The 20,440-nt window shown below is 46.9% G+C and overlaps 1 protein-coding gene across 1 annotated transcript in view; it reads right to left on the bottom strand.

Annotated features, from left to right (window-relative positions):
* Positions 1-19,878, bottom strand: part of LOC142587385 (uncharacterized) — a 498,611-nt gene extending 478,733 nt beyond the window's left edge. Inside the window, exon 1 of the mRNA XM_075698347.1 lies at positions 19,755-19,878. Within this exon, the coding sequence (XP_075554462.1) occupies positions 19,755-19,856 (102 nt within the window). The 5' untranslated portion in view covers positions 19,857-19,878. The remainder of the gene's footprint in view (positions 1-19,754) is intronic.
* Positions 19,879-20,440: the final 562 nt, after the last annotated feature.

The following is a 20,440-nucleotide window of genomic DNA, read 5'->3' as shown; positions in this document are numbered from 1 at the left end:
TCATTCTGCCCTCATTGACTGTTCCGGCGGCTCCCTTCGCCTTGACTTATTTATTTATTTATTTATTTGATACATACTGCCGGCCTGAGTGTCAGGCCTTGGGCAGGAGTGGGTATATATGAAACAATACAAGAATAAAGGAATACATTGGTACACAAGTTGCTTATCAGCACCATGCTAACATTGCGCGTAACAGCACTCGTGGCTGCGCATAACAAAGCGAGCATTCGATATCACAGCTCATATATATAAAGCAAGAAAGAATAGAAGTGAAACAATAAAAAAAATGCCGCGTAAACAGCATCCCAACGCCTCGCATGACAGCACTCGGCACTGCGCATAAGAAAGAGTACTCGATGTTACAGCTCAGAACGAAGGCACATAAAAAACGCATGAACAAAAGACGCTTGATAAACAATGCAATTACTTATCGCAATCGGTCAAGCGCGCACATGAAAGACGAAATAGTGGGGCTTTCGACCACCTCAGCGGGCAGGTCGTTCCAATTGCGGTTTGTACGCGGGAAGAACGAGTATTTAAAAGCATTCGTTTTGGCAAAATATTCACCGACTTTCCTGGAGTGGAAGGATCGAGTTTGCCGTCGCTGTAATGGTTGAAAATATAAATTCTTACCTATTCCTAATTTATCATGATACAGTAAATAGAAGAGTTTTAGTCTATCACGATACCGCCTTGTCTGCAAGCTCTCCAAATTGGCTGTCTGTAAGAGGGCTGTAGGGGATGTTGTCCAACTATAGGAGTTATAAATAAATCTGACCGATTTCCTCTGAACTTTCTCGAGTTTGTGAATGTTAGTTTTTGTATGGGGGTCCCACACTACTGCGGCGTATTCGAGGATCGGTCTTACATAAGTTTTGTAGGCCAAGAGTTTAAGTTCTGTCGTTGATGTACCTAAAAATCTGCGTAAATATCCTAAGCGTTTCATAGCTTTCCTAATTATGTAAGTAACGTGATTATTCCAACGAAGATCATGATTAATTAATACTCCTGGGTACTTGTAACTCGATACTTCAGATAGACTGGTGCCATTGAGGACGTAAGTAAACTTAAAACATTGAACCTTACGTGTTACCGTCATTTCCACTGTTTTCTTAATGTTAATACTCATTTGCCACGTCAAACACCATGTCTGTATGCAATTTAACGCGTTGTTTAATAATTCCTGATCTGCCGGAGTGCGGATTTCTTTATAAATAATGCAGTCATCTGCGAAAAGCCGTGCCACTACAGGAAGATCCTTAATCAAATCATTTATAAAGATCAAGAACAATAAAGGTCCTAGTACAGAGCCCTGAGGGATTCCAGATTGCACAGGGGCAGGTTTAGAAGTTGTGTGGCCAACGGTGACTGCCTGGGACCTGTGGGATAAGTAGGCTGCAAACCATGCAAGTAACGAATCATTCTTGAGTATTGGTCTTAATTTTGAGAGCAGTTTAGAATGAGCCACGCGGTCAAAAGCTTTCTCGAGGTCTAAAAATATGATATCAATTTGACTGGACTTGTCGATGGCCAGCGTAAGGTCATGAATAGTTTCGAGTAGCTGAGTTGTGGTAGACACACCCCGGCGAAAGCCATGCTGACGGTTGTCAATTATGTAGTTTTGTTCAAGGAATGTCGACAGGTGTGTGGATATGATATGCTCAAGTGTTTTAGCACAAATACAGAGCAAGGAAACAGGCCTATACGATGACACAAGTGACTTGTCGTCTGCCTTTGGAATGGGAGTAATGATGGCTTGTTTCCAATCGTGGGGTAGTTCAGTGCTGGCGAGCGATGTTCTAAATATTAGGCATAGGCATTTCGAGCACCATTCAGCGTATCGGTAGAGAAAAACAGTAGGAATACAATCAATACCAGGTGACTTTTTGATATCCAAGTTAAGCAAGAGCGAAAACACGCACTCTTCGCTTATATGAACATCGTCAATAGGTGGTTCGTCGTCGAAACCAGGGAAGCATGGAAAGTTGTTGTCGTCACTGGTAAAAACCGAGCAAAAATAATCACTGAACGCATCAGCGATTAGCGCCTGATCAGTCACAGTTATCCCTTGCAAAAGAAGGCTGATGGGTTGTTTTTTCCTGGGAGATAGATAACGCCAGAACTTCTGCGGCGAGGAAGCAAGAAACCCTTTTAAGCGAATGGTTTGGTAGTGGTCTTTCGCCTTTTTAATGGCGTCTTTCAAGGTTACGCGTAGCCGAGACAGCATATCAACGGTAGACGAAGAAGGGCGTAGCTGATGCTTTTTTTTAGCCTTTTTAACACTGCGCCTTAGACGAACAACCTCACGCGTCATCCAGGTGTTAGGACGTTTCATGTAGCGTTTTGTCGGAACGAAGTTGTTTATGCACGAAGAAACCAGATTTTTGAAGCGGTTCCACAAAGTGTTTACAGAGGCATTGTTTTGATACTCAGAAACGAAATTGGAAAAGGAATTGGCCAGGGCATCTAAAATATCTGTATCGCTGGCGCGTGCAAACACAGGAACAAGTCTTTCTTCGCGTTTTTCTTTGAAGACAGGATTAAGTTTCATTGTCGGGCATACTGTTTTATGGTCAGATCTTCCATCAAAAATGCTGATAATTGGATCGCGAGAGAGAGTTTTTGAATTGGCGAGGAACAAATCTAAAGTTGATGAACATCCACTCTGAACTCGTGTAGGCAGCTTGACCAATTGTGACAGATCGTGAAGCAGAACGATGTCGACAAGGTGTTCGGCCGTTGGTGAAAGTGCCTCGGGAAATTCATCTGACCAGTTCACATCTGGGACATTAAAGTCGCCGGCCAACAAAATGTAACTCCAACGATTCCTGTGCCCACACAAGAACTCGTTTAGGCTTTCAAAGAAATTGCTTGCAGCGGTTGGAGGGCGATAAAAGGCTCCGATAATTAAACACGAATTGTGCAAGTTGGCCTTCAAGATAGCGCATTCAATTCCTGCAATATCAGGCAAGCGAGACACAGTTAATGACTCATCGAAAATTATTGCAACACCACCGCCTCTGGAATCTCGGTCTTTTCTGTAAATGCCGTAGCCAGTAGGTGTAATCTCGAAATCGGCGATGTCTTGATGTAACAATGTCTCGGTGATAACTGTGAAGTGTGGTTTATGTGCAATAATGAGACTTTCAAGGTCAGCCCTTTTGTTAACTATGCTTCTAGCATTTATATTAAGGTAACAGAATGTTGTGGGATTCGCGGGTCATGGCGTCTGGTCGTGAGTGGGTGCATCCCTGAAGACGCGTACTCTTTCCATTTTGGAACAGTCTCTTCTTCTTGCCTCTTCTTGAACTTGCCTCTTCTTGCCGGCCCTGCGGACCCACCTCCAAGCCGTTTGAGCTGCATGGACTTTATTCACCTACCGCCTCACTCGGTGACACACGTCGACTTGTTGTCCTCACCAGCTGTACCTGGCGGCAATTACGTGGTCGCAACAATTCCGGCAGTCATCCTTACACATGGTGTTACCGTGCCGCACACTGTGCTGACAATTACTGGCAACCGCACCTGCCTTCCCCTTGTCAATTTCGCGCTAACCACGCAAGTTCTGCCTCAGGGGATTTCACTGGCTATAATTAGCGCTTTGCAGGATGATGAGATCGAGCCATTCACAGTGGAAGATCGTCACAGCTCAGCCCACACCGTGACGTCATCGCACGGTATTGACGTCGACATTGAGAAGATTGTTTCCTCTGACCTTGCACCTGCTCAAGCTGAAGCTCTTTGCCGCGTTCTTGAAGGCTATCGCGACATTCTTTACTTTGACAATCGACCCTTAGGTCAAACGTCCATCGTGACCCATCGCATAAGCACTGGCGATGCGAACCCTATTCACCAACGTCCATATCGTGTTTCTGCGTCATAACGAGCTGTTATCCAACAGGAAGTCAAAAAGATGCTTGCAAAGGACATTATCGAGCCTTCCTGTATGCCCTGGGCTTCTCCCGTCGTACTTGTCAAAAAGAAGAATGGACTGTGGCGTTTTTGTGTAGATTATCGCCACCTGAACAAAATCACAAAAAAGGATGTGTACCCTTTGCCACGTATTGATGACGCTCTAGACTGTCTGTACGGTGCCACCTATTTTTCTTCTATCGACTTACGGTCGGGCTACTGGCAGATATTCCTCGACGACATGGACTCAGAGAAGACTGCATTTGTTACCCCTGACGGCCTTTATCAGTTCAAGGTGATGTCTTTCGGTCTCTGTAACGCGCCGGCCACCTTCGAACGAATGATGGACTCTTTGCTTCAGGGGTTCAAGTGATCCACCCGTTTGTGCTATCTGGACGACGTCATCGTTTATTCGCCCACATTTTACATGCATCTAGACCGTCTTTCAGCGATTTGTGACTTGTTCCGCCGCGCCGGTCTCCAGCTGAACTCGTCAAAATGTCACTTCGCTGGCCGCCAAATCACCGTCCTTGGGCACCTCGTGGACGCCAGAGGCTTGACACCTGATCCAGACAAAATTCGCACAGTTACGAACTTTCCTGAACCGAAGTCTACCCAGGACGTTCGTAGTTTCGTAGGGCTATGCTCTTATTTCCGACGCTTTGTGAAGGATTTTGCGACCATCGCACGTCCCCTTACCGACCTCTTCAAGAAAGATGCCCTATTTTCTTGGATACCTGACCATGCCGCATCTTTTTCGCAGCTCACTAATCTCCTTACCACGCCTCCAATTCTGGCCCACATTGACCCTTCTGCCTCAACGGGAGTTCGAACTGATGCCAGTGGTCACGGCATAGGAGCAGTGTTAGCACAACGCCAGCGTAGCCATGATCGCGTTATAGCCTATGCCAGCCGACTTCTTTCACCCGCCGAGCGCAATTGTTCAATCACAGAGCGCGAGTGCCTCGCTCTTGTGTGAGCTGTTGCGAAGTTTCGTCCATACTTGTACGGACGCCCCTTCTGTGTCATCACTGATCACCACGCGCTCTGCTGGCTATCCTCGCTTAAGGACCCCACGGGACGACTCGCTCGCTGGGCGTTGCAAGAATATACCTTCTCCGTGGTATATAAGACGGGTTCCTTGCACCAGGATGCCGATTGTTTGTCCCGCTACCCCGTCGACGAACCAACTGATGCGGACGCCATCGCTTTCGTTTTCTCTGTGTCCCAGTTGCTTGAAATCGGCAATGAGCAACGCCGCGATCATTCATTACGAGCCCTCATCGACCATCTGGAGTCAACACCTGGCGACGCCTGTCTGCGGATGTTTCTCCTTAAGGAGGGGACATTATACCGCTGCGATCTCGATCCACATGGCCTTGACCTTCTACTCGTAATTCCATCGCACCTGCGATTGACTGTCCTCCAACAACTTCGCGACACTCCCTTGGCTGGACACTTGGGCGTCTAGCGCACATACGACCGTGCATGCCGTCGATTCTTTTGGTCGGGTCTCGCCCGCTTTTTGCGGCGCTACGTTGCCGCTTGTGAGCCCTGTCAGAACCGGAAGAAGCCCTCCGCACCTCCAGCTTGATGTCTCCAGCCCATCGACATCCCACCGGAACCATTTTCCCGTGTCGGCCTAGAACTGCTTGGACCGTTTCCTCTCTCGGGCTGCGGAAATAAATGGGTCGCCGTCGCTACTGATTATGCTACGCGGTACGCAATCACCAGAGCCCGCCCGACAAGTTGTGCTACTGACATTGCTGACTTTATGCACAATGACATAATTTTAGTGCACGGTGCTCCGCGCCAATTACTCACTGGCCGTGGCCACAGCTTTCTGTCGGCAGTCGTCGAGGACATCCTCCGTTCCTGCTCGACGAAGCACAAGTTGCGCACGTCCTACCACCCATAGAACAATGGCGTCACGGAGGGCCTCAACCGGACCATCACCGACATGCTTTGGAAGTACGTCGCGACCTACTACCACAACTGGGATCTTCACTTAGCATATGTGACTTTCGCGTATAATTCATCGCGTCACGACACCGCCGGCCATTCACCATTCTATCTCCTACATGGCCGAGAACCCGCGTTGCCCTTAGACACTTTGTAGCCCTCGGCCAAGCGTTCAGCCACTGAATACTCCCGCGACGCGATCGCACACGCCGACCACGCGCGCCAGCTCGCCCGCACCCGTCTCGAGGCTTCGCAGGAGCATCAGAGACGCCTCTATGATTGCCACCATCGTGACGTGCACTTTACTCCGGGTTCTCTGGTGCTTCTGTGGTCAGGCATTCGACGTGTGGGCCTTTCAAAAAATCTGCTGTTGCGCTACACTGGCCCATACCGTGTGGTGCGATAAGTGACCGATGTCACGTATGAAGTCATCCCCGCCGACCTCTCAGCGTCATCGTCGGCTGCAAGTGACATCGTTCACGTGGCGAGACTAAAGCCATATCACACACATTTACCGCGGATGTGTAGATTAGGCACCAGGACGGTGCTTCTACTGCCGGGTGTGATGCTACGGAACAGCCGCCACAGTGTGGCTGCACTGAGGAAGAGGAAGACGACATGGGCCCGCTTGATATAGCGTCGCCATTTTGGCCTTGCGTTAGTGTCCCTGTAAATAAAGTGTATATAGCATTGCGCTTCAGCTACACGTAAAAATATCCTTGCTACTGTGTACCAAATTGGGATTAGCGATCTGTGTGTTATGGCAAAGCACGCGGCACAAGCAGAGGCCTGTCCACAATGAAAGAATGACAGATTCCGCAGCTTTGTGTACGACAATGGTAATTGTGTGGCAGTGAGGGTTAAACATCCAGTCCTTCAATTTGGTCGCTATAACTTGGTCCATAGACAAGCATAGAAACCACGGCCAGCAATTAACACATTGGTCTTTTTTGTGCATCTCCCAACTTCGATAAAAAAATCCTTCTTCCACGCTAGCATATAAGATGTCTTATAAAGCATTATATATGCTTAAACTGAACGGAGCTGTAATAATGCCTTCATACTGAGTTGATACACATGAAAGTATTTCACTGCAAATTTTGACTTCTTGTTCGCTCTGCCTAACAGCCAAATTTTCCCCGCAGTAACCCCCTCTCGTGTTTTAACAAAGTACGTACTTTCCTATAAATGTATGTCTGCTACCTTAACACATTTAGATAAGAATGTTGCTGTCCTTATTGAGCTAACATGGTCATACATTATCACTTGTTTGCGTAGTGAGCCATGCAGTTGATCAATAAGTAACTAAATACTGGAAGCCTAGGAGGTTTAGACATAAAACAGGTACATCCATTCGAAAACATGCGCACAATCATTTCCTCATTTACACACTATCACTCGGCTGTTATACAACACAGTGCTGCGAACCCATCGTCGCGTACTTTGAATAATCATTTTGCTCTTAGTATTCATTTACGTCAACGACACCTTCGCGGTATAGCATGCGTGACACTCACAGAACAACAAAATCAGCCTTTACACAATGCAAAAAGCAGGAATGTTGCTTGCACATCTGGTGCTTGAAATATTTTATTCATTCTGAAAACAAGAAGACCTCTTCATGATTAACGTGAGGTAAAAGCATTAAACTAAAGCTTTGGCATTTTTGATTATGCCGTAGTTAAAACTGAGAAACCTCAAGAAATTGTCCTTGACGGAACACTATAGTGTTCACTCAAGAAAGCAGAGCGTAGAGAAGCCTACGTTGCCTTCAAACGGATGTAGCTGGGATGGTAAAATTTCTACTTTGGTGAGCTCACAGCAACAAGTGAAAAACTTTTATCCTTTATCTATAACTCAGCAATACGTGTCAAATGTTTTCTGATGTCTATATTTCAGCTGTTGCGAGCATTTTCCCGATGACCCTCCAAAAGTGTTTACTCAATCTGTTCCCTTCCGTCTACAACTTTTGCCAGAAGAGCTCCAGGACTAAGCACGTAAACTAATACCTATTCGTCATAAAACATAATTGTTCTAGGTCTTCCAGACCTTCTAAGCCTTGGTGCATTAAGGTATGCGATTTAGAAGGACTTCCTGTTAGACGAGTTGGTGCATATTGACAAGCATTTTTAAGTACGCGAATAAAGATCACAGAGAGAGCACACAAGAGCAGGCACGGAGTCGCAATTTTACGTGCAGAAACAGGGCATATGTATATGTCGCTGTGTTGCTTCTATCTCGTGTAACATTTTCTTGTTGGAATTTGACAGACAGGTGAATGAAGGGATTATTAGCTTGAACAACAGGTTATTAGTCTTTTTCGTTATGTTGACGATCTTCTAGTGCTCTTAAATACGCAAACCACGTATGACCACGCAATCGCAGATGGATTACACCTCTTTCAGCGCCTTTGCAAATGGTTGATATTTACTAATGAGCTAATTAACGATAATAATATCCAATTTTTTTCACGCAACATTTTAACTTCCTGTGACAACCATGTGTGCTGGAAATGCCACCCAATGTTCCAGAAGGAATTCTTGCCCTATAATTCGGCTCATTCGAAGACAATGAGGCAGGCAATAGCCAACTAGTGTGTCAAGACAGCCTTAAAGGACTCGTGTATGCCAGAAGTGGAGGAACATTTTGACAAGCAGATTCTAAGGTTAGAGGAAACTGGTTTCGCGCAATGAGTCATTTCAGCATTAGCGGAGCCAGTGCTTAAGATTAAGACGGAAAACAATATTGTTGAAGCTGCTAAGAAACACAAGGATAAAAGTCAGTGCCTTTCTACTCTGTGAAGAATGATGACCAGCGAAGCAATGTACTATCTTCGACATCGCCCCACATATAGGGAGCGCTTAAAGTATGCTGTGGCTCCGCCACAGGTAGGTCCAGCATTGCACTACCTTCGGGATCGGCCCACGTAAGGGCAGTGCTTAAAGCCTGCTTCACCTCCGCCGCGGGTCGGCCCCGCATTGCACTAGCTTCGGGATCGGCCCACGTATGGGGAGTGCTTAAAGCCTGGTTCACCTCCGTCGCGGGTCGGCCCGGTATTGTACTATCTACGGGATAAGCCTACATATGGGCAATGCTTAACGCCTGCTTGACCTCCACGGCGGGTCGGCCCACATGTGGGGAATGCTTAATGCCTGTTTCTTCTCCAGCGTGGGTAGGCCCGATAATGTACTACGGGATCTAGGATATCTACGGGATCGGTCCACGTGTAGGGGGTGCTTAACGCCTGCTTCATCTCAGCCGCGGGTCCACCCGGTATTGTACTATCTTTAGTGTCGGTCCACGTATGAAAAATTATTGATCAACGCGCGGACGCGATCCGACATAATCAAGCCACAGACAGCGTCGATAGAAAAAAATGTCAAGTTTTGCCTGGCGTTCACAGAACTGCCCACAATTTAAAAGAAGTTTGTTAACCGATATGGAGATAGCGTTTTTGGCTCACAGCAAACTTCATAGAGCATGCTCGCGCATAGGGAGAAGTACAAATAGGTCCCAAGGGCACGTAATCAAGTGCACCAATTCCTACGCAGATTGCAGTGTTGGGGTAGCCCACGAGATTCCTCCATCATGTGGCAAAGTCTACATAGGCCAAACAGGAAGGCGCGCGAATGCACGCTTGCGTAAGCGTCAATTGTCAAGAAGGAATAAAGGTAGCGCGCAGCTTCCCACCCACTGCTTAGCCTGCCCGTATCATATAAGAAAGAAGGGATATGATTCCATCAGCGACACCTAAGTTTATCTAAACCACAATGAGAGGAGGTTTATTCATGAGCGCCGTTAGCTTGTGTATTTCATGAACAGAAAGCTTTTTGGTGATTATTTTCTTGCCGTGCACGCGCATTGGTGTATTTCTGGCATGTACCGATATGTGGTCTTTTTGGAAAAAGCATTTGTTGCAAGTCTTTACGTGTCCTTGTGTGCTCTGTCTGTCATTGTTTATTCACTCAAGTAAACGACGAGATCGAAGCAGGCTTCGTGGACTCAGCCGCATACCGAGACGGCAAGGCTTTTTCGGTTTCCATCGTGGACACGCTGGGCAAAGTCAACTGTGCCTCCGTCCGGACGACGAACCCAGAGGTGGCCGAGCAAGTGGCCATTGCACTCGCCATGCAAGACGGTCGGAGAGACGGTGTATAGCGATTCGAAAGCCGCCGTCAGGGCATTCCCGAAAGGCCGGGTAGCCCGGCAGGTAATTCAAATTCTGAAAGGCGCCCAACATGGAAAAAAGTCCATACACTCGATCCTTTGGTTCCCTGCACACGTCAGGGCGATTGGGGGGCGGCGGGGTTCCTCTGAACCTCAACGAGTCTGCCCACGAGGCTGCGCGTGGCTTTACCGACCGCGCTGCCCTCGGATCGGGCGACTCTCTTCCCGGACACAGAGACGCTCCTATCACGCACAACGAAATCACTAAATTCTTTTATTTAGAGAGAAGGGTTTTCATTCCGCCTCACTCCAAGCTAAGCAGGCCGCAGGCGGTCACACTCAGACTCCTGCAAACGAACTCCTACCCAAATCCGGCGTCCCTTAATAGCATACATGCCGAGATTTATCCGAATTCTTCTTGCGTGGCCTGTGATGAGGCTGCTACTTTGCCTCATATGCTCTTGGAGGGCGGGTCGCTGGGCTCGAATTTCACCAACAAAGTGTGGAACGCGCTCCTGAGAAGTCCCGTCTTCGAGTACCAAATCCTGGCCGTCCAGCGTGCCCGCGATCGGGCCGGAAGACTAGATCTGTCAGTCCGGTCGTTTGATTAGCCGGGTGCGCGTTTTATCGCGTTTTGCTGGACCAAATAAAAACTTTATTCACTTACTCACTCATTCAAAGAAATGTTTGCTACCTGTACACAGCTGTCATTATTCTACAACGAAAACTGTATATGACTAACATTCCGTAGTATTTTCGGCTTCCGGCAGTAGAAATAATCTGGGCCAATCGTGGTGACAGTTCAGAAAGGCTCCATACTCAAGGGCGCATACTTTTGTAGCCTCTGAGACCTGTAACGTGCTCTAGAACTACCCTTGTCACACGTGGCACCCACGTGTCGAAACGTCAGTGTATATGTATATGACTAACCTGAAAGCAAGCAGCGAAAACTTTATTAAGAATGCTCTGCAGTGCATTTGTTGAAGCCGTCTAACTCGTTGCCATATATTCATGACCATTCTACTTCAACTGCAGTTTCACGCAGGCGAACTAAAATGGCACATTAGGGGAGGACAGTGGCAGGTCGGCAGTATGTGGTAGCGAAAGAATATATCGTTTGGGTAAATATTCTTGAACTAACAACTTACACAGACATGCGGTACCTTGCACTAACATGCAATGCAAACCATTGTCCGGAAAACGACAAATCTGGCAGACGTCACCAGATTGTAGGGCGCAAACTTTTTAAGAACTCATCTGAAGTTATAGTTTATTTTTGTGCTTTATAATGATAGCCGTGGTGTACCACGTTATCAGCATTCACTTTCTATTCGATGATTTTTCCCATCACTTCTTCAGATGAAGCTGAACCCTCACCACGCCTTCCGGTGCTTTGCCTCTTCCCTGAAAGTCATAGTGGTGGTATCAATTTTTATGTAATGCCATGGTGTCTCATGTGGAACCACTTCTGGCCCTTGCCAACCGTAGAGCACCAATTGTTCGTCCAGATATTTAGCTTGGTCACTCTGTATATAAGGGAGAATTATTGCATTCAGTTTTTGTTTTCCTACATTGCTATGACGTATGTGGTGTTCCTTTTCATAAACGTTTGGCTTCAAGCCTAATATACTCTGCGCAGTATATCGAAGGCAGCCTCATGTCTCGCGGAGAATGAACCCCGACGGAACATGATGTCGGCATTGCCGCTGGACACTTAGTGCCACAGAGTGCTCGTCAATGGTCGCGATACCTGACTGGAGCGCTGGCTACGTTTATGGGCTCCTGCACTTCTCATTGTTCAGCTCCTGTGGACACTTATCTCGTATACTTTGTGATGAATGATGTATCGCGTGTATGCAGTAAGTGGATCTGATTGGCACGTTCTTTTTATTATTGCACTAATTCATCTGAGAGATTACGTCTGTCTGAAATGGCAACACTTCAGCGAGTTGCAGTAGATCGATGTTTTCTATTTATTTCAAGTATTTATTGCAACGTGTAGAGACAGAAATCGTCTCCTGCATGCAATAGCTCTTTGACAACCAGGTCGCTAGTGTGATGTTTTGTGGATTGTTTAGCAACAAAACGTGAAAAAAATCGAGATTCCGTACTTTTTGGACTGCTGCGGACGTAGCAGACGCGCCCTACACATTCGGCTCTGCCGCGATAACGCTCCAGAATATGTCTTAACGAATAAACTTCTGCCTTTGAACGTACTGTATGCAAATCTTTTGGTTTCAAAGATTAGTATTGTCACGAGGATCGCACCCTCGTCGCCAGTGTCACGATCCACCCCGGGTCGTGAACAAGGGAGGGCTTGTGGCACCCTCTGATAGACGGACGCTCCGCAGCGTGGTGGTGCTGAACGATGACTGACCGGCGAGCAGCCGTGCTCGTCGGTGTTTATTGTGGTGCGGTGACCAATGTTGCCTGCCGAGCTTTAGCAGGACACCGACCTTGGCGGGCGAACCAAGATTATGCCCGAGGGGGCGTCACATACTTGCTACAAGTATCTTTATGGCACCCATCTCTGATTACATGAAGCAACGTTGGCAGTGCCAGTGGATGATGACAACAGTTTCTCTCTATATAAGCTCACAACATCCATCTGTGGAAAAGAAGCAGCAGTGGCGTAAAGAGAAACTTGAATGAGGCCCAATGAGTAACCATGTGTGTATAAACACTATCACACCTGTCTTCTTTAGGGCGACGAACAATGGCTGAATGGAAACCACTATATTCCACTACTAGGTGTGTAGGCAATCAAGAACCTACAACGAGGGATGCCCGAGGAACCGCGAAGATCAGTTCCTTAGTGCGGTGAGTTTCTCTGTTCTCACTTTTTTTTACCTGCGCCTGCGGAATCAATGGTTATTAGTTCCGGTAACTAAATTTGCTGGGGCTTGTCGTAAAGTGTGGAAGGCAACGTTAATTAGCGAGACCAACCGCTATTAGAAATTGACATTCACGAGACCTTGATACAACAGGCATAAACTTGGCGGCACCAACTGGCAATTCAGTCATGAAGGAGACGCCAGCGATTCGCACTTGAATTCAAACTGGCCTTAAGCGCCGAGTTGGCTCGAAGGACCCAAGAATGTAATGGTGAGACACGACTACCTTCACCCAAGGAGCTTGAGGCGAAATGTAGAAAGCGTGGGAGCACCAGAGTCACCTAGAATGGCAACTCGAATACGCAAGCACAATGTACAAACCATGGCAAAGGGCATTACCACCATCAAGCGTAAGCTTGCAACGAAGGAAGTAAGGGCACTCGAAGCAGTTCAGGGTTAGAGCAGACCGAATCCACGCGGACAGGCATTAACTTGTATTGAAGCATGCATGGCAATTCTATCCTCATTCACGAGAAGGCGCCGGTACGACTGCCGCATATACAGACGCCTGCGGCGAAAGCATTGCAAGTACGCATATCATGCATGCGGCAGAAGGAAACGCAGACTGCGTATCGAAGGAAGACAACAGAGAGGTACTGCCTCTCGCAGAAACACTGCCACAAGGTAGGGTGGATGCTATATTTCTGCCGAAGCTGGGGTTGGCTTACTGTGCAAGCCAAGTACGAGGGACATTAATTTTCAGTGCTGTGCCACGGCAAAATCGTTCGTATGCATTCAATTCGGAGTGCAAGATCGCCAGACATCTTGTAGGCTCTGCGGAGGGCTCTTAGACACTGGATGCTAAGTGTGAACGATTTTATTACGTTGTTTACTCAGCCCATGTCCCGCCTTGCGTAGAAATACCTGGCGCCAGTGTCGTGAGTTGCAGGCAGTGCGAAGTCTTGGTTGTCGCCGGCTTGAGGAGAGAAGCCACCCTAGGCTTCTCGAGAAGTGTGAAAAAAGCACGACATAGACATCGAGCGGTGGCGGTTGGTGTTTCCTGCAGTAAGATGCGTCTTCTGTTTATTCATTCTCTTTCTTTAATTTTATACCTGGGCATTGAGTTTTTACTTGTAGTTGTGCTGTTTTACATTATTTTTTGGTCAGTTCATCTCATGCGGAGCCGCTTTAATCTTAGTTCTGTAAACGTAATATATCTTTACACGATTTTTTCTTCCTGTTATGTATCCAAGTCGCTACATTTTATTAGGTTTGAGGATTGGGCGAGCTGACATTGCATTGCAAACTGGTGCAGCGCAACATAGAAAGGAAGAAACAATCCGAGTCGGCCAGATGAAAGAACAGAGCGCTGTCTTCCAACTGGCTTATTGGCAAGTTGCACGAGATATATAGCTACAAGAAAGCATCAGGAAATGTCGTCACAACACTTCACAAAACGTCACATCGATAGAAGACTACATCATCATGAGTCACAGAACGCGCAATTCTGTCATGCACGGTTAAACTGATCAATAACTCTTACTTCCTGTGGAGATAGGCACAAAGATTGAGCGCTAACATACGTGCTGCCAGCCCTTGCTGCGAGATCAGCTTCAATAATCTCCTGTGTAAGTGGTGATCAATGCTTTTTTGATGGTGATGATGTATGGGGTTTTATGGCGCAAGGGCCAGGTATGACCGAAGAGCGCCATGTCTGTGCTAATGATTTCGCAGTGTAATTATGATTACTATGAAGTTGGTGTGACGTGGCTGTAAAGATGCCTTAAAATATACGCTCTAAAGTGCGTAAAATCTGTATAATAAAATTATGGCGATGACGTATGACTTGTACTATGAACATTTAGCTGCATTTAAAAGAATGATACGATAGGTAAAATATATCAGATTATAAGAAAAGCTAGAGCACTACTGCTTCCTTAGAGCCCATGAAACACAAGGGCCTAGAGGCATGTGCTATGCAAAAGTATTATCGCAGTGACATCCTCTGGAGAGAGGAGGCGCTACGAATGCATTGGACTAATAACATGTAAGACCACATCTCTGAGGAAACCTAGGACTCTGTCTGTATTAAAAACCGGTTCTGGACCAAGAAGCATTGCAGGATGAAGAGGAATGTGCTGTCGGTATGCTAATGAAATATGTCTCTTTCTCTCAGGTTCGGCTTCCCGACACTCCAGGAGGACGTGGAGTACGGTCAGCCTCTCCACGCATCTACCACAGATTGGAGGCTCACTTCCGGTGAGTAGAAAATTATGGGTGCCAAACGTGTGTCCTATTCTGAGACAACAGAATAGGGCATCTCTTCGGCGCGATTTCGTAGTAGAGGGCCATAATCCTAACTGTGGTTTTATCAGGTAGAGCTTATTATCCGTTTCCGCGTCCCACATGCGTTGCCAGTGGTCTCGCAATATCCTTCGCAAGAAAGGCCTAAGAACTGTGACAGGTCCCGCAGCGGTAGGGTTAACAGGTTGCGATGCGATTGACGTGGTCACCTCGTCCGCCAGAACGTTACCCTCGATGATCCTATGGCCAGGCACCCAGCATATGATATGCTGGTTAGATCTGTACACTTTACACAAGACGGAATATAGTTCATTAGGTACTGGTTTTTTGTGTGTATAGAGTGACATCAGGGCCTTCACGACACTTAGGAAGTCTGTATATATCGCTGACTTTTGAAATTCTGCTTTTCTTATATGCTTCACAGCAGACAGTAATGCGTAGGCCTCGGCCGTAAATATACTTGTTTCCGGATGTAGTACATCCGATTCTGAGAAGGATGGGACGACGGCAGCATACTACACCCCGGCATTAGACTTCGAAGCGTCTGTGTAGAACTCTGCGCAGGAGTGCTTGTGCTGTAGTCCTAGGAAATGAGTTCGTATTTTGATCTCTGGTGCGTGTTTTGTTACTTGTAAAAAGGATATGTCCCATTCTATGACCTGCCACTCCCAAGGCGGTAACAACTGGGTTGGATGCATTAGGCGAAGCTCGAGGAGTGGGACGTGTATCTCATCACTAAGCTCCCTCACTCGAAGCGAGAAAGGCTTTCTTACAGAGGGACGATTATGGAAAATTGTAGTGCAGGTCATATCGTTAACAGTGTTAAAACATGGATGTTGATGATTGGAGTGTATTTTCAGGAAATATGTAATGCTGATGTAAGTTCTCTGTAGATGGAGCGACCATTCATTTGATTCCGCGTATAAGCTTTCAATCGGGCTTGTTCTGAAAGCGCCAGTTGCTAAGCGGATACCTAGGTGGTGGACATGATCTAGGATCTTTAGTGCACCCGGAGCGGCAGAGTTATATACGACGGCACCATAGTCCAATGGTGATCGAATTAGGCTCTTATAAACATTCATCAGGCACTTCCTGTCGCTGCCCCCTGTTGAGTGGGATAGAATTTTAAGCTAGTTCATTGTCCTTAGACATTTTTCTTTAGGATATTGAATGTGCTATTTAAAGGTAAGCTCGGAGTCCAGTATAATACCTAAAATTTGTATTCTTTGTTGATAGGTATTGTAGCTGTAGCAGACGACGCAGCCGCGTCGTCTGCTACAGCGCGCCTGCACTAGTGTGTGCTGGCGGCTGAGGCCACGACTGTGGCTGCCAGTGCGCCGGCGCGTTAATTACCCCGGCGCCCACGAGCGGCGCTCCGCGGAGCGCCGGCCTGGCCGGCCGCCCGGAGCCGTGTTCAAATTTGAAGTGGACGACCGTGTACATTCCATTCCCTAATGGTTCGGGGAAAATATGAATTTCTAAAGGCTTCTGTTTTGCAGTAGTAATCTTTAAGCTGCTTAGCCGGGCTAGACCGAGTTGATCGACGAGCGAGAGGCTCGCTATACGTATCCTTGTTGGTGCCTAATTTTCCATGATAGAGCAGATACATGTACTTTAATCCTTCTTTATATCGCAGTTTCTGCAGGGTAACTAGTTCTGCTGTTTCGAGCATAGCACTTGGTGATGCGTACCGATATTGCATCCATCTGAATACCAGCACCTATGGTTGCCAATAAAGTCAGCTAACTGCGTGTTGCACGAATATCCCTTGCGAAAACCATGCTGATACTTAAACATTAAGTTGTACTCTTTAAAATATTTGACGACCTGTGAATGTATTACGTGTCCCAATGACTTATATATTGTACTTGTTAAAGATAAGAGTCTCTAGTTGAGGCATGAAGAACGCTCGCCGGACTTCAAGACTGGAATGACATTGGCCATTCGCCAATCATTAGAAATGCTTGACCTAGACTAAGATTGTGAAAATATTGCGGAGTGTATACGCGATAGCCCTTCAGGTGCGTTTTTAAGAATGTTGGGATCAAATTCATTGTGGTCACACGTAGATGATAATTTTAGTCGGCTCGTTAAAGAAAAATATGCCTGCTTCGTCAATTACTATTTCAGACAAGCCTACATCAGAAAGCGCGTCGAATGTAGGACTAGTAGCGATATCTTCATGGCCAAACAATGAGGAAAACGTGTCATTTAGAATCTCCGCACACATGAAGTCCGGAACTATCTCGCTTTTGGGACCTGCGAGGATAACATGACGAAAGGAAGCTCGATGTATTATGCGCCAGAACCTCTGAAGATAAGTGATAATCATCGATGCCAAGTCATGACGAAAAAAAAATGCTGACGTGGTGTTTTAAGCATGGATTTGTACTGGGAATTGCCTTTTTCGTATCGTTTCCATGATACAGGCGGCCTGTCTTTGTCCGCGTTTTGATAGAGACGCTTCTTATTGTTATTGAGGTGTTTTAGCTGATTAATAAACCGTGGTTTGTAGTTGCTGCATTCTTTAATAATAACTGGTATATACCTCTCAATGAGTGTAGAAAACGTATTAATTTCACAATTCATTTCAGAATAACCCTAAAGGCCATTTAGAGAGGGATTACATAGGGTAAAGGTTACATCGGTGAGGCAAAGAACCATGTATACATGCAGATACAACACAAAAGCCTAATTGGGATAAAATTAATTACAGTACGTCACCGTAAGAACACAGGAGAAAGCAAATAAAAATAGTTATCCGTACAGCAAATATAAATGATTTTCACAAACTATAACAATGTCACGGCGACTTTTCGGTTATTGGCGGATAGAAAAAAAATTCAGTTTACAAATCACAGAGTAAAACATTATATATTGTAACGAACAATTACGGGAGTCCAGACTCAACTATTTATTGTGGGCTAACTTGTGCCCTGGGGGTAAATAAAAAGCACTGCCGCGTTCTGAACAGGAGATCAAGAATGCCTTCTTCTCTCTCGAGCGTCGCTTCCCCTCTCCTTCTTGTAGACGCTAACAACGGCCATCTACGATGCGACTGCGTGCGGCGAAAACACGTACCATCATTTCGTCGTCTTTAGCTCCAATACGCCCTTGTCCTCTTGAGGGATCGCACGAACCTGCGCGCGTTGTTTAAATATGTTTCTACCTTGTATCATTATCCCCCCTACAAAACGCATCGTCCCGATGCGTAAAGCGACTAAATGTTTCACAAGCTGTTGTCCATACTAAAGTGGTATATGGCACAGAATACATGTTTGGTCGAATATTCACTGCCTGTCATAATATGGCTTCAGTCTGACCACATGCACAGTTTCTGTGCGACGCCGGCATCATGATGAGCTCACTTGTCCTTCTTGCGTAGCTTCGTAGTTCAGGGGACTGACGCGGCGAAGTACTCGGTAAGGGCCGAAATAACGGCGCAAAAGCTTTTCGGACAGGCCGCGCGTCCGCACGGGAGTCCACACCCATACTCTGTCGCCTGGTGCATACTCGACTTCCCTTCGCCGCAGGTTGTATAGGTCCGCGTCGATGCGCTGCCTTTGTTGAATGCGATGTCGCGCCAGCTGACGTGCTTCTTCGGCCATCTGTGTAAAGTCGCTGATGTCCGGCTTCTGTTCTGTACTGTCGCTGATAGGCAGCATTGCATCCAAGGGTGTCGTAACTGTTCGACCAAAAACGAATTGGAATGGCGTTACTTGAGTGGTCTCTTGCAATGCGGTATTGTACGCTAATGTTGCATATGGTAGTATCTTGTCCCAAGTACGTGCTCTAAACCTACGTAAATTGACAACATATCGGTCAGCGTCCTGTTCAATCGCTCGGTTAGCTCATTTGTTTGAGGGTGATAGGCAGTTGTTTTCCTGTGGCTGGTATGAGTCAATTTCACAATGGATTGCGTCAAATCGGCTGTGAACGAAGTTCCTCGGTCCGTGATAATAATTGCAGGGGCGCCGTGTCGTAATACTATCTTGGTGACAAATAATTCAGCCAATTCAACAGCGGTTGCACTGATGAGAGAGGATGTGTTGCACTGATGAGAGACGATGTCTCGGCATATCGGGTTAGGTAATCGGTGGCTACTACAATCCATCGTTTCCCTGATGACGATGTCGGAAAACGACCGAGCAAGTCCATTCCTACTTGTTCGAACGGGGCTCCTGGGGGTTCTATTGGTTGAAGGAGGCCTGCCGGTTTTAAAGGGAAGCTGAAGAGTATGTTGAATTCAATAAGACGCTCATATACGGATGTGAGAACCTTATAAACCATGAAGGTAAAATTTTGGGGGGGGGGGGATTTCTCACTTAGGAGCGACGCAATCGACGGTTAAAATTGCGCTGTACCTCCGCCCCCCGTCGAGCGCCGCGCATTGCTGCTGACGATGCGAGCGGAGACCGGAAACCGCGGCTTAGTGACGTCAACACTGGTGTTCCGCTCCTTCGCAGTCTCCGCGACCGTGCCTGACCGGGCTTATTTCTGCGTGCGTGCCGTCGTAATCTGCTCCGCTCGAACCTACGTTCCTTTATTTGTGTGTATATAGGAGTGGTAGCTTACGTGCGCAGCATCAATTGAACTTGTAGGACGATCATGCCGGCGTTCTGTGCAGCCTACATTTGCACGAACACCAGCGGCCGCGACGATGTTCCGATGTTCCATTAGTTCCTGCAAGACAAGAAGCTTTCAGCTAAGTGGGAGGCTGCTGTGAAGCGAAACAACTTTAAGCGCTCAAGAACAAGTGTTGCGCTCTAACCACTTCCGTGACGATTGCTACCGGAGTTTTTCAATAATGCGTGCTTTGGATTCTCCTAAATAAATAGTTAGCACGCTGAACGGAAGGTGCATGTTTATCGCCCACCCTTGACACAAGTTTCATCGCCAAGCGCCGCGAATTTTCTATTCGCACGTGTGTTGTGAAACAGCCTGCATGCAGCTACCATAACACAGTGCGAGCGTAAAGCTTGCATGTGTTGGAAAGCCTGCTCACGCCAAGACGCTGCACTCCCCCTTCTCTCGCACACATAAGAAACCGACCATCTCACGTAGCCTACGGAATTCGCCGGTTACGTGTAGCGTGCGGATGGCGCGCTGATGAAGGTTCTATACAACACGTGCTACAACAGCCGGTAAACTTTTCCCGCGTTTAAACAGTCTGTATAGATTGCCGACAGCTTTGGGGCCGCGCACAAATGCTGAAGATCGCATCACCGCTTACGTTCTACGAGGAGGCATGCAGGAACATA

Source organism: Dermacentor variabilis, chromosome 7, assembly GCF_050947875.1.
Source record: "Dermacentor variabilis isolate Ectoservices chromosome 7, ASM5094787v1, whole genome shotgun sequence".
NCBI lineage: Eukaryota > Metazoa > Arthropoda > Arachnida > Ixodida > Ixodidae > Dermacentor > Dermacentor variabilis.
This window is presented reverse-complemented; position numbering and strand designations above follow the sequence as displayed.